This window comes from Tasmannia lanceolata, unplaced genomic scaffold (assembly GCF_043159265.1).
Source record: "Tasmannia lanceolata isolate RefF3 unplaced genomic scaffold, GAP_Taslan_0.1 ptg000013l, whole genome shotgun sequence".
NCBI classification, from domain to species: Eukaryota; Viridiplantae; Streptophyta; class Magnoliopsida; order Canellales; family Winteraceae; genus Tasmannia; species Tasmannia lanceolata.
The window spans coordinates 29,616,487-29,629,366 of NW_027518690.1; the positions used below are offsets into that span (position 1 = coordinate 29,616,487).

General features: G+C 39.9%; 1 protein-coding gene across 1 annotated transcript; it reads left to right on the top strand.

The window, feature by feature from the left end:
* Positions 1–9,195: 9,195 nt before the first annotated feature.
* Positions 9,196–12,058, top strand: LOC143891141 (uncharacterized). Its single transcript, XM_077395781.1, has 5 exons — positions 9,196–9,483; positions 9,703–10,239; positions 10,411–11,043; positions 11,431–11,832; positions 12,050–12,058. Exons 1-5 carry the CDS (start codon positions 9,196–9,198, stop codon positions 12,056–12,058), a joined length of 1,869 nt encoding a protein of 622 aa, XP_077251896.1.
* Positions 12,059–12,880: the final 822 nt, after the last annotated feature.

Below are 12,880 nucleotides of genomic sequence, written 5' to 3' on the forward strand. Positions count from 1 at the left end.
TTCTTTCCTTCTCCGATCACATTCCGGTGAAATTCCGACGAGATTGCTGGCTATTCTTTTATTTTCTTTGCTTCATTTCTTATAATTTTCTTTCTATTGTTACAGATTTCCAATTTTTAAACTTCAGATCTAAATCATTTCGGTTTTTCTTACTTTCAAACCTTTCTCTCTTTTCCGATCGTTTTCTCTGATGAATCCGGTTAAGATTCCGACTACTTTTCAGCCGTTTCTTCTTCTCTAGTGAGCACAAGTTCAAAGTTTCAGTTAGATCTCTTCTTTTTCTTCTTCTCTCAGTGTTCAAACCCCCGAATTCTTCTTCTGTGATCATTTTTTCGATCAATACTTCTTCTCCGGCGATTTTGATTTCTCCGGTCATTTTCCGGTAAGCCTTCGGTCGATCCCTTCTTTGCAGTAATCTTGCTATTCTAATCTTCCACTGAGCCTTAAACTCCCTAATCCTCCAGATCTGAAACATTAACCAAAATCTCCATTTTTTTTAAAGCTTAAAATCTTAGATCTGAGAAGGACTCATCCTTTTCAGCCTTTAAAATCATAGATCTGTGCAAGTCTTGTCTTATAAGTTTCCGATCTGTCTCATAGAATTCACAGGTTTAACTGAGAAGAAAATGAGAGCAAGAACCCTAGATCGAGAGGAGATCTCATGTATTTAATCTCAAATTTTAGCAAAATTTGAAAGGGAAGAGAGGAAATTGTAGAAATTGAAAGCTAAGAACAAAAGTTTGAGTAGAAATTGAAGAAATTAAAAGGAGATCTGTGCGAAAATTTGGGGATCTTGAGCTTTAATAAAGGAAAATCTCGTTTCAGGTTAGTGGATTTTTATTATTATTTATTTTTATTTTTTTTTGAAATAAGATGACTCGATGATTGTTCTTGATTTTTTTTATTTTGAAATACAGATTTATACTCAATGGACTCTTGCTATGCTATATCAAATTGCAAAATTTAGGGAACAAAAGAATCCAAGGCTAGATAGGGGGAAATCAACTGTCATATTGTGATATGTTCGTTTTTCGCAAAAAAAAAAAAATGCATTTTATGTCTTTATTCATAAAATTATTGCTACATGATTATTATTTATTGGCTTTTGTATTCTTGAAGTATAGCATATGAGATATTTGCTATTGGCATTACAGTGTTTTAAATGTTTGAAATATTTAATGCTTAAATCTCAGAAAATTTTCAAATCAGCCCCTATTTTCTACAGCTCCTGTTTCATCTCCTCTGTTGAGCATCCTTTTAAAGATTTTGAGACTGCAATAGGAGATATCTATTAGTTTTTCTTTAGACCAAGTCTTATAGTAACAACAGTGCCAATATGTGTTAGTCTCTGGTAGAGTCCCTGTTTCATTTCTTTTAGGAAAAGCACCACTTCTTCTTACTAATTGATGGATGCTAATGTCAGCCTTACCACATTTGGACTAGTCCATGACTCCAGTTTATTATTTTTTAGACTAATACACTATAGTTACAATATTCTTCTATTAATGTATTTCATATGTTCTTTATAACAGAGACATACTTGATTTTTTTTTTAATTCGATATCTGTTATATATATATATATTTTTTTTTTTCTTTTTCTCTTTTATAATTTTAATTGATCATATTAATTTTTCTAAAAGCTGAATTTGATTTTGCTGGGATAATCAAAATGATTATAATGCCCACGGTAGTCCTTCCTTTGTGGTAGAGTCATGGTAATATCTAAAGTATTTTTTCTCTTGTTATTGAAATGTGATAAGGTTTAATAATTGCATGGTTCATGAGCATGCAACTACGATTTAATGATTCCATCTGTTTCAACAGTTTGATAATAGTTCATTTGCATATGTTATAGATAGTTTGAGCATGTAAGGTTTTATTAGCTTTCGGTTGTTTGATAATTGCTGCTTTGGTTATTTTAAGCATTATTTGTACTGAGCATACAACTGCGATTGAATGATTTTATTAGTTCTTCAGTTGCCTTCTTGATTATTTATATATTACTTGTATTAGGCATGCAATAATCTCATTAGTTTCATGATCTGATAATTGTTTATAGACGGTGGTCTATACTAGGAATGCAATTACAAATGAGTCGCATCATTAATTTGATGATTTGATGATTACACTCTGTTCATTTTAAAAAATTATTCTTATTCAGTTTAAAATTGGAATTGAGTGATATCATTAGTTACATAGGTCTCTTTGATTCAATGTATTTGAGTAAATATGAAATAGTAGTGTAAACATTTGAATCATTTGGAGTGGAAGCCATGTATATGTCTTTCCTTGAGAATGTCTTACATTGATTACAATGAAAATTACATGAGTGTATGAAGATAAATGGATTGTTCAGGTGAGATTATCTCAAAGCTCGTTATACTCATTCCTATTTATTTAAATAAATTGTTAATAGGAAGAAGGAGATCAGATGACTACTCTGTTCGATATTATCGACATGAGTACTGTCTGATCTCAAGGCGGGATTAGAAATATTATCATGTGTATATGATATCAGATGATTACTTTGGCATCATCTGATTTCATTGGAGTCCCCGTATTGGGGTTTGTGGTTGGTTTTAAAGTGTTTGATATTGTTTTTACTTTATTAGGCTATCCAGCGGCTGGTCTGGACTAATTAATGTTATTTATCATTTTATGATTGCTATTAGATTGTATATTTTTCTTTGCTTGGCAATTGATTTATTTTTAGAATAAAATTTGTGATTATCTGGTAGACTTTCCTTCTCTCTTTTGATAGACTAACACAGTCTTTTAGACTTTTGTTAAAATTCTTTAGATATTAGAATCCCCTTTTCTTGTAGGGCAATGAAGGCGATAGCCCAAGCCCATCTCTAGGGGGACTTGCACAGTCCAAATAGCATTCTATTTTCTCAAAAGACTTGCCTAGTCTTTTAGATCCAAATCTTGGGAGACAGGCATTGTCTCATTAATGAATCAACCTAAGTTAACCTCTAGAAGACTACCTCTAGTCTCATAGGTCTTAAACCCTCCTTTTTGTGCGTTGTTTGGTTTTGGGAGAACACCTTGCTCGGCTTGGCATCATACCCCTTACCTTATGGGTATTGGGTTGCACATTTGTTGCACCCTAGGGCTAGGTAGCTGTCCGGCCCGGCTGGGTGTTTTACCTTTGCCAAATATGCACAAAGTCTCTTTTTCCTTGTTAGTATTTTCTCTATCCTACCTCTGTGTCTAAGAGACTTACCTAGTCTCATTTTCTTGCTAAACCTCCTCTTTGTGCATCATTTGGTTTTGGGAGAACATCCTACTCGGCTTGGCAACATACCCCTTACCCTTATGGGTATTGGGTTGCACATTTGTTGCACCCTAGGGCTAGGTAGCTGTCCGGCCCGGCTGGATGTTTTACCTTTGCTAAATATGCGCAAGGTCTCTTTTTCCTTGTTACTTGTGAGTTTTATCTTAGCTTGATAGTCTCACTAGCACCCTTCTTTATCTCTTTTTCTTTTAGGAGACAGGCTTTGTCTCATTAGCACCTCCTTCTTAAGAATCCTATTTTCAGAGTCAGTCCTTAGCCTAGGAGTCTGTCCTTAGCTAGAGAGTCTGTTTTTCTTTCAGGAGTCAGTCCTATCATCATAGGGGTTAGGATTTTATCCAACCTCTCATCAAATCTTGTGTTTTTTCTATCCGCTCTTGTAAGGTATAGGATGCTGTCCAACCCTTGCAGAGTTGTTATTCTATTCTTTTCCCTCCGCAAAGCATAGGATGCTGTCCAACCTTTGCGGGATATCAGGAGTCTGTCTTCCCCTTATGATGATAGGATTTATTCCCCTTGAGTCAAAAACACTTAAAAATAACAAAAACATCTGAAAAACCAAAAATCTAAAAAATCTTAAGTCATTAGGAGAGTAGTTAGGAAATCTGTTTCGAACTACGTTGGCTTGATCCTCTTCCACGAGGTACGTAGTGCAGTTTGAGATTCTTATCTCAGATCCAGCCAAACCTTTGTAAATAAATCATTTACCCATTTTAAGAAAAAATACCAAAAATCTTCAAAACCTTGTTTTCAACAAGATCTTCCTCTAGAGTTAGTAGTTTGTTCTAGATAAAGAGTTTTAGAGTTTTGAGTTTGTCTTTGATGTGTTGTGTGGTTTTGTTTGTGTTTGTGTTAGAGTTAGGAGTTTGTCCTAGAGTTATAGGAGCGCCTCCGTCCAGTCCGTTGGCGATTCATATCGCCGACTGATGATTAAGTCTTGGATACGCTAGTGATCCCATTGTTTCCCTTAGGGCGTACAGCCTAGCTACACATAGATTATAGGAACCACCTGCATTAGCTTAGAGCTAACCTGCATTTAGTTAAGGCATATAGGGTGTCCTAAAATCTATAATCCATTGGAATTTAAATAATCATACAAGAAGCTTTAAGAACTAGTCCGGTCTTTTAGATCGAGTCTAGGATAGAAGTCTAGATGTCTTAGGCATCATAGCTTAGAATAGGTGCGAAGAACTACGTTGCCTTGATTCTCGTGGAGGCGGGGATACGTAGGCTTCTTTGGATGAACATCAGATCATCTAAAGACTCGGGCCTAGGTATAGATTAGAGTCTTAGGGTTGTATAGTATCGAGTCATTTTTCTATGTTTTGCAGTGTTTTCTTACTTTATTGCGCAGACCTTATACTTTTTTGGTGTGTCGTGCATGTGTTTGTTCATCAGAACTTAGACACCCATTAGGCAATGTCACTTATAACCTAGCTATGCTTAGGTGACACATGTTTCTTTTATTTTATCTTGTGTGCCTTTGATTTCATCTCCGAGACATGCATGATTAGATAGACGTCTTCTCGGAGATATTCATTCCCATTCCATATGATTTTCGCCCAAAGCTCTTCAAAATTATTAAGTAAATGGCATAAGAGACCAGGTGTTTGCACTTGGGCGGATGAGGTGCTCTTTAGACCTTCCGAATTCGTAACCAGGCACGAACCTTATTTTATATCTCTGGTTATCCGTTGCAACAGAGCATAGTATGGGATCCAGGGCCCATTTGCTTTTTTCCTTGGATGGCGACTCTTCTTTGTTTAAGGTACGCCTCGAATCTGGGCTAGTCCCCGAATCGAGAGGTATCTCACCTTTGTATCGCCACTCATGCTGTGAGGGGCATTATTCTTTCGAGAGTTCCTTGGTAGAGCTCTCCATTCACGTGGATGATCCAGAGACTGACTCGCGTGGGGGCACACGTCCTCACCGCCGCCTCTCTCGGATCGGGGTCCACAGGCTGGCGACTCTGCTGGGGAAGTTCTTGGAACATTGCCTAACTCTGTTAAAATGCCATTTGTTATTAATTTTGAAGAATTTTGAGCTAAAATCATTATAAATGAGAATGTAATCGCTTAGAATCCAGGGGCACCAAATAGGTGTTTAAAACAAGGGATTCACACACTACACAACATACATCATTTTTTATTTTCGTTTTTCTTTTATTGATTTTGTTATTATGGGCTCCACGGGATAGATACAATGCGTGCCAGATGGGATGTCATTACCCTACTAGTACTATTGTATCTATTTCCAAGCTATGCGCCAGAGCTGCAGCCGTAGACACTGGGTGTGCTGGTGTTCTACAGCAGCCGATGAGCGATGAACATACTCTGTATAATGCTGGGTGTGCTGGCATTATACATCAAGGGTATGGTCATAAGCATAGTACCCTGCAGGAATGCCCGGGCCTTACTTTTATTTCATTATATTATGTATATATATTAGCTGCTCCCTTTAGAACCAAAATTAGGGAACCCTTGCTAGGACATTATATATATATATATTCATATAGGACGAACATGTGCGACCAGCATATGTGAGCCTAGGATAGAAGCCGGCCCACCCATGTAGTGTAGAAGGGTAAGTCACATCATGATTATCCACCGCGTTATCTAATTCACTCACAGACATTTTCGAGTCAAGATTTTCTTGGCTCTGCTAGATCAGGTTAGGGCTGGTGCCCTTGGTTAGGGTATGTATGTATATATGTACGAGCATGTGTTATATCTATTCTTAGATTAGGACTTGTCTCCTAGATTAAGTTTTTTTTATATATCGCAGTCATGCTTTTCTTTAGACCTGATCAGTGACCATTGCCTTTTCTTGGTCGTCACCCGAGTCATGATCTACCCTGTAACCTTTTATCATATGATTATTCCAGTATCTTAGGTTTATGTCCGTAAGATTTTCTGATCCGTTATCATCATTTAGAGCTTGCTTGTTCTTTCAATTGTGGGTTTGGCCAATGACTTTTGTTCATCACCTTTTATGGCCATGGTCTAATCTCTGATTCTTCGTTGTCTTGATCAGCCTTTCTGCTAACCTGTTAGACCAGGGTCTGTCTGTCAATAGAATTTTCTGGTCTAACTGTCAGCTACATAGCTTCATTCTTCAGTCTTCCAAAATGGTTAATCGTTTTCCCCGGTCTTTATCCTGATCATGGTCTATGTTTTTGTCTCCTGAGTGTATGGTAGTGTTCCTTCGTACATGTATTACTCATTGAGTCGATGTACAGTTTTGCTATCTTCTTGTACATACCCTATTTGTCGAGTCAGTCGTTCAGATTAGGCCCTTTTTGCAGTAGATGTTCCAGATCTGATTCATCCTATTTGCAATCTTTTGATGCATTTGATAGTGTTTCCTCTACTTGTGTTGGGGCTATATCTGTCATTTCGTCTTCAGATTGTACAAATTTTTTCTGTATATTCGGTTTGGTTGTTCGGTTAGATTAGAACCCTCCTTTCCAATGAGGGATTCCTGGTTTAATCACTTGTATGTACATTATCTCAAAGTCACATAATTAGTGGTCTATAATCGATCTTCTTATGGCCAATGATCTATTCATTTCCCTCGGATCATGAGTTCATTCAGGTTGAGTACACAGATACATGTCATATATGTATATTATCCTTCGACTGTGTACTCATTCTTTTGATGTGCCAAAGGTTCATGCTGTGTATGGAAATTACTCATTGTGTTAGATTTTGCTATTTGCATGCTTTGTCTTAGATGTGGTTGATGGTTTGTCCGCTATCTCTGTGACCATGATCTACCATTATCGATCATCTTGATCATACAGTTGTCATTGTCCATCATCAGATTTGAGATCCAGTCTATGACCTACTTCTGTCATTTTGTGGCCGTGGTCTACTTTTCTGATCTATTCGAAAGTCTATGATTATTGATGAGCAAAATCAGTGTCGCCAGTTGTATCCTTCCCATATGATTGGTCAAGTTTATCCCTGTTATTTCATTATTCAGGATCATCTTCACTCTTTTCTGATCTTATCCTATCTGTGATCAGGTTGAATCATGTCGAACAAAGTGATGAAGGTTTGGATAAGTGAGTCAATTCGAGCTCTCCCGCGTGAACATACAGAGTGGAGTATGGCCGACAAGTTCATCAGCACGTTTAATCATTTGAGCGCATCCGGTGTGAACTGGCAATTTCTTCAAGCAGCTGCAAAACTTTGGGATCCTATTCTTCATGTTTTTCAATTAGGTCCCTTTGAAATCTGTCCTATATTCGAGGATTGGTGCGCCCTGTTAGAACTCCCACCTGAGGGACTCTGGATCCAACCTTCGAGTATAGCGTCTCCTCGTTCCCTTTTTTGTAAGCTTTTCGAGAACAAAACTGTTGATGCTATACCCTATTTCAAAGAAACGTACGTGCAATTCAATGACCTCATTGAGCGTTTTTCTAAAAGCATTGACCCTACCGATTCCCGTTTTCAAAATTGTCGGCGCAATGCTTTAATCTTTGGTGTCCTTGCACGTCACGTTATTCGTGAAGACTCCAGTATTGCCCCAGTGACTTTACTGAGTGTGGTCGACCAAATTAGCGAAGGAAGGAATCCTGTCCCAATCATGCTAGCGGAAACATTCTCTGGGCTGGATCTTATTGCTCGGCAAGAGGTTAAAGATAACTTCCATGGGTGTGTCAAACTGCTTTATCTGTGGCTTTGTGAAAAACTCACCATCCTTCGGCCGCGGAGCTCCCTTCAGTACACCCTCAAGGATCACCTTTCGTGGCAACCAATGGCCAATAAACCCAAATCCATTGATGAGTGGCATAATTGGTTGCAGCACGTGGAGAATGATCAATTCCACTGGGTGAGTCATTCGTGTTTATACGTTATCACTAGTACTTACCCACACCCATTTGTGTATCTTATGGGTTTGGAGAAGTCAACCTTTTATGCACCCACTCGTTTACTTTACCAGATCACGGGAAATCCATGTCCTCCCGGATTTGTAAATCCTCCTCCTTGCGAAAAGCTTACTCCCGATCTCATAAAGTCTATTGTAGCTGCTTGGGGAAATAAGGTTACATATAAAAGATTTGCTTTATCATCTAAGGTCCATCGGAAAGAGTTACCAGAAGAGCCCGTGAGCAAGAGAGCTCGGATTGAGGAACCTTGAAAATCTATATCATGTTTTGTTTTTTTATTTTATTTCTGCATTTCACATCATTGTCAGTCTGCATATCCAGCTGTGATTAGAGAACAATAGTTTTCATCCTTTGTAATCACAATTTGAATTTTGTTAATGAAAGTGTGTTTTTGTTTCTTTTGTCATTGTTTGATCAAAATAGTTTATCTCGATTATCAAAATTTTAATCTAGTGCTTATACTTCCATTTCAGGATTCTTAATTGAACAACCATTGCTCCTAAGAAAATCCTTGTTTCAAAATCAACCTGGTCCCGTCAGTCCGCTGATTCTAGGCTGAGTCGTTTTTCTTCCTCACCAATTTCTTTTACCTCCCCTGCATTACCTTTCTCCAATCTCCAGGAAATCCCTTCGCCTGTCCAATTTCCTATTGCACAGATGGCTGACTCTGGAAATGCTTTGGCCGAGATGAGTGAGATGATGAAGGCTATGCTTCAACAGATGAATAACATGAATGAAGAGATAGCCCGTCTGAAAAATGACAGAGAGTCTACTTCCAGAGAGCATGTAGCTCAGCACCCATCAGTTATACCTCCTCCCCCTCCTGCAATGGCCGGGCCTGCGGTCTTGAATGTCGAAGACGATCTTGATAATGAGCAGTATGAAGAAGAGAATTGTCATCCTAATCTAGATAGAGCCAATAAGGGCAAAGCAATATCGGATAGGATGGATAGGCTGGCCCAAGAAATGGAAAACATAAAATTCCAAGGCCCGAAAAAGTTGAACATGGCAGATTTTATGTTATACCCAGGAGTCACACTACCTCCTAGATTCAAGGTGCCGGACATGGATAAGTACGATGGGACAGGTTGTCCTAGAAGCCACTTAATGTCTGTCCTTCCGCTCCTTCAACAGCATGGTTTATCTCCAGATCAAGTTGCTCTTCTGTTCCCTAGATCCCTTGTTGGAGTGGCTAAGAAATGGTTCTTGAGCCTAAAGTCTGAAGAGATCCGAACCTTGGAAGACATTGCAAATAGGTTCGTCGAGCAGTTCTCCATGGAGGAGGGGATCGATGTGACCAAGAGAGATCTGAAGGCTTTGAAGCAGGGCCATAATGAAACCTTCACTTCCTTCATCCGTAGATGGAGAAGGAAAGCTGCCCAGATGACTCATCGGTTGTCAGATGAGGATCAGATCAAGATTGTGGTGAAAAATCTATCACCACAATATTACCACCATATGGCTATCCAATATTTCCTTGATTTTAACCATCTTATTAAGACTGGAACTCAGATAGAAGATGCATTGGCTAAAGGCCTGAGATCTAGAGTACCATCTGATGGCAGAGAAGGGAAGCGACCTGTGATGGCGCCGAAAGAGATCCATAATGTCAATTATGTCAGGCCGCCACCACCCAGAGTAGTTACTGAAGTAAGAAGGCCGACAATGGAGCAGAAGCCTCTTCGTCATTTTGATCCCCTTCCGTATTCTTTGTCCGTAGCTTTGAAGAAGCTATTGAAGGACAAGAAGATCAAGTTGCCTGACATCAAACCTCCTCCCAACCCGTTGCCAAGATCCTGGAGAGAAGATCAATTCTGTGATTACCACCGCAACACGGGCCATATCACTGACAGGTGTTTAGCTTTGAAACACCAAATTCAGAACATGATCGATAGGAAGGAACTGTCAATCGAGTTACCAAATGTAACTAGAAACCCCCTTCCTACGCATGCAATGCCGCCTCCATCCTCGGTCAATGTCATTTGCGCCGAGGAGTCTGTCATTGATCCGGCTTCCTTCATATGTGCTGTGGAATCCGAAGAACCCTATGTCTAGAAATTTGAAGAAGGAGATCAGTTGGCAGAATCCGAAAGGCCATATGTTTTATCCTGGAACGATCCTGATGTGGCTGGGCCATCAAACCAGTCGTATATTTTCCAGTGTGAAGATGAGGAGAAAGATTCTGAATCTCTATAAGTCTTAAGGGTGAGTGATGATGAGGGAGAAGAAATAAAAACCCCTTACACCCTTAGGATAGAAGATGAAGATTTGTTGCTCCTGAGCGATCAATGTGATGAACTCCGCCACGTCACACGAGGTGGACGAGTATTTAAGCCAGCTGAACTCAGAGTTGATAATCCAGCTGAGGTTGCAAGAGGGGTTGACAATCAGAAACAGAAACAGAGGCTTGAGGAAGAAGAAGACAATTTGTTGAATCAGCTCAAGAAGACACAAGCTAATGTGTCCATTTGGGGTTTATTGATGGCATCGCCGAAGCACAGACAGGTTGTACTTCGTGAGCTGAACTCGTCCCAAGTATCTGTTGAGATTACTCCAGATGAATTGGTCGGCCTGGTAGCCATGACCAAAGCTTCAAAAGCTTTGTCTTTCTCAGACAAAGATTTGCCGTCAGAAGGGAAGGACCATACTCGTCCTCTCAAAATTACCCTGCTTTGCAACCAGAAGAAAGTCTCCGAAGTACTGGTAGACAATGGGTCAGCTTTGAACGTGTGTCCTTTGAGCACTGCCACTACTCTGGGTTTTGGGCCTGAAGACTTCATTCCGTCTGAGCAAGGCATACTGGCATATGATGGGACTCGAAGAGATGTTATTGGAACATTGGCTACTGAGATTGTCATTGGAGGAGAAACCTTTGACATTGAATTTCAGGTGTTAGATATCAAGACTTCTTTTTGTCTGTTGCTTGGTCGACCTTGGCTGCACAAGGTTGGAGTTATCCCTTCCACACTTCATCAAAAACTGAAATTCATTCGAAACAATCGGGTGATCACTGTCAAAGGAGATCCCGAGCCAGAAGTTGGACAAATATCTCAAGAGCTTGTTACTGAAAACACAAGAGATATCAGTCTGACAGGATTTTCAGTGGAAGTTTCGGCTATCACCATGAAAGAGGCTATGAGTGAAGAAATTATGTTTCTCTCTAGCACAAATACTCGGGTAGTCAAGATGATGCGCCGATTTGGATATCTCCCAGGGGCAGGTTTGGGGAAGAATATGCAGGGTCCGACTGAGTGGCCCGAGTTGAAAGCATCTGATGGGTTGTTTGGGTTGGGATACAAGCCGACTCGCAAGGAGGTGCAGGAAATGAGAGCCTACATGTTTAAATGGGCCGAGTGTCGCCGCAAGGGTTTAGAATTTCCAATGGGACCCTTCAGTATGATAATGAATGGCAGATTCCGGAAAGAAGGAGCTGATTGCCCTTATTACGGTTTTTCAGAGCCATGGTATGATGAGAGCAGGCTAAAGCTGCCTGGTCTTGAAATCTTCTTCGCAGATGAGCTGCCAGCAGAATTTTACAGTAAACAGATTGCAGAGGCAGTAGTGACAGAGGAACCAGACTCAGACTGGGTTGAGAACTTTGAGCCAGAACTCCTGAATTCTTTGTTTCAAACTGAGGCACCAGTCATTGCTATGATTGGAAGAGATGCACCTTTTCTGAACCCAGAGGACTATATCACCCCAGCCGAGGGACCTCTGGATAACTGGACTTCACAGGTTATACCCCATGTAGTCCTTCAGTACATTCCAGTCCCTTCAAAAGAGTCAGTTATTTCAAAGTATGTGTCAGTTTCTGAGTCTGTCCCAGAGTCTGTCATTTCTAACTTTTCTTTTGATGCAGGTACTGTAGAAGTCGGGTCTACCTCTGGAGTGGATGACGAGTCTGTCCTTGATGGTGTCGAGTCCGAGTCTGAGGGCGTATTCATTGATTCTTTGGCTGTACATGTTTCTCATCGCGTCGATACTGATGTCGGCTTATTTTTTCATTCTGTTTCAAAGTCTGTAACGCCTGATGTGGGCAAGTCATCTGATGTAATCATTCATTCTGATGAAATAAAAGATTCTTTTGCTTACATTCCTGTACTTGTCTCTTCTACTGATCCTGCTTCTAAACCTGATCAAGTAACTAATAATGATAATCAAGACTCCCCCTCTAATGAGGTAGCCGACGAAACTCCCCTTGAAATCAAGCATATGATTCAACAAGAGGAGAGTCGCCGCGCTAAACCACTTGAAGAGGAAATTGAAACCGTAAATATAGGTGATGAAACCTTAATTCGGGAAATACGAATTGGCAAAATTTTATCTCCTGAGGAGCGTGAAGAATTAATCACCTTGCTAAAAGAGTTTAAGGAGGTTTTTGCTTGGTCTTACGACGACATGCCGGGATTGAGCGAGGATATTGTCCAACACAAATTACCTCTAATCCCTGGCATCAAGCCGAAGAAGCAAAAACTCCGAAAGCTTAAAACAGAATGGGAGTTGAAAGTTCATGACGAGGTTAAGAAACTACTCGAAGTGAAATTCATCGAAGTAGTCGAGTACCCTGAATGGCTTGCAAATATTGTACCTGTGCCCAAGAAAGATGGAAAAGTCAGGATGTGTGTCGATTTCAGAGATCTGAACAAGGCCAGTCCGAAAGATGATTTTCCGCTTCCGAACATTGATCTCT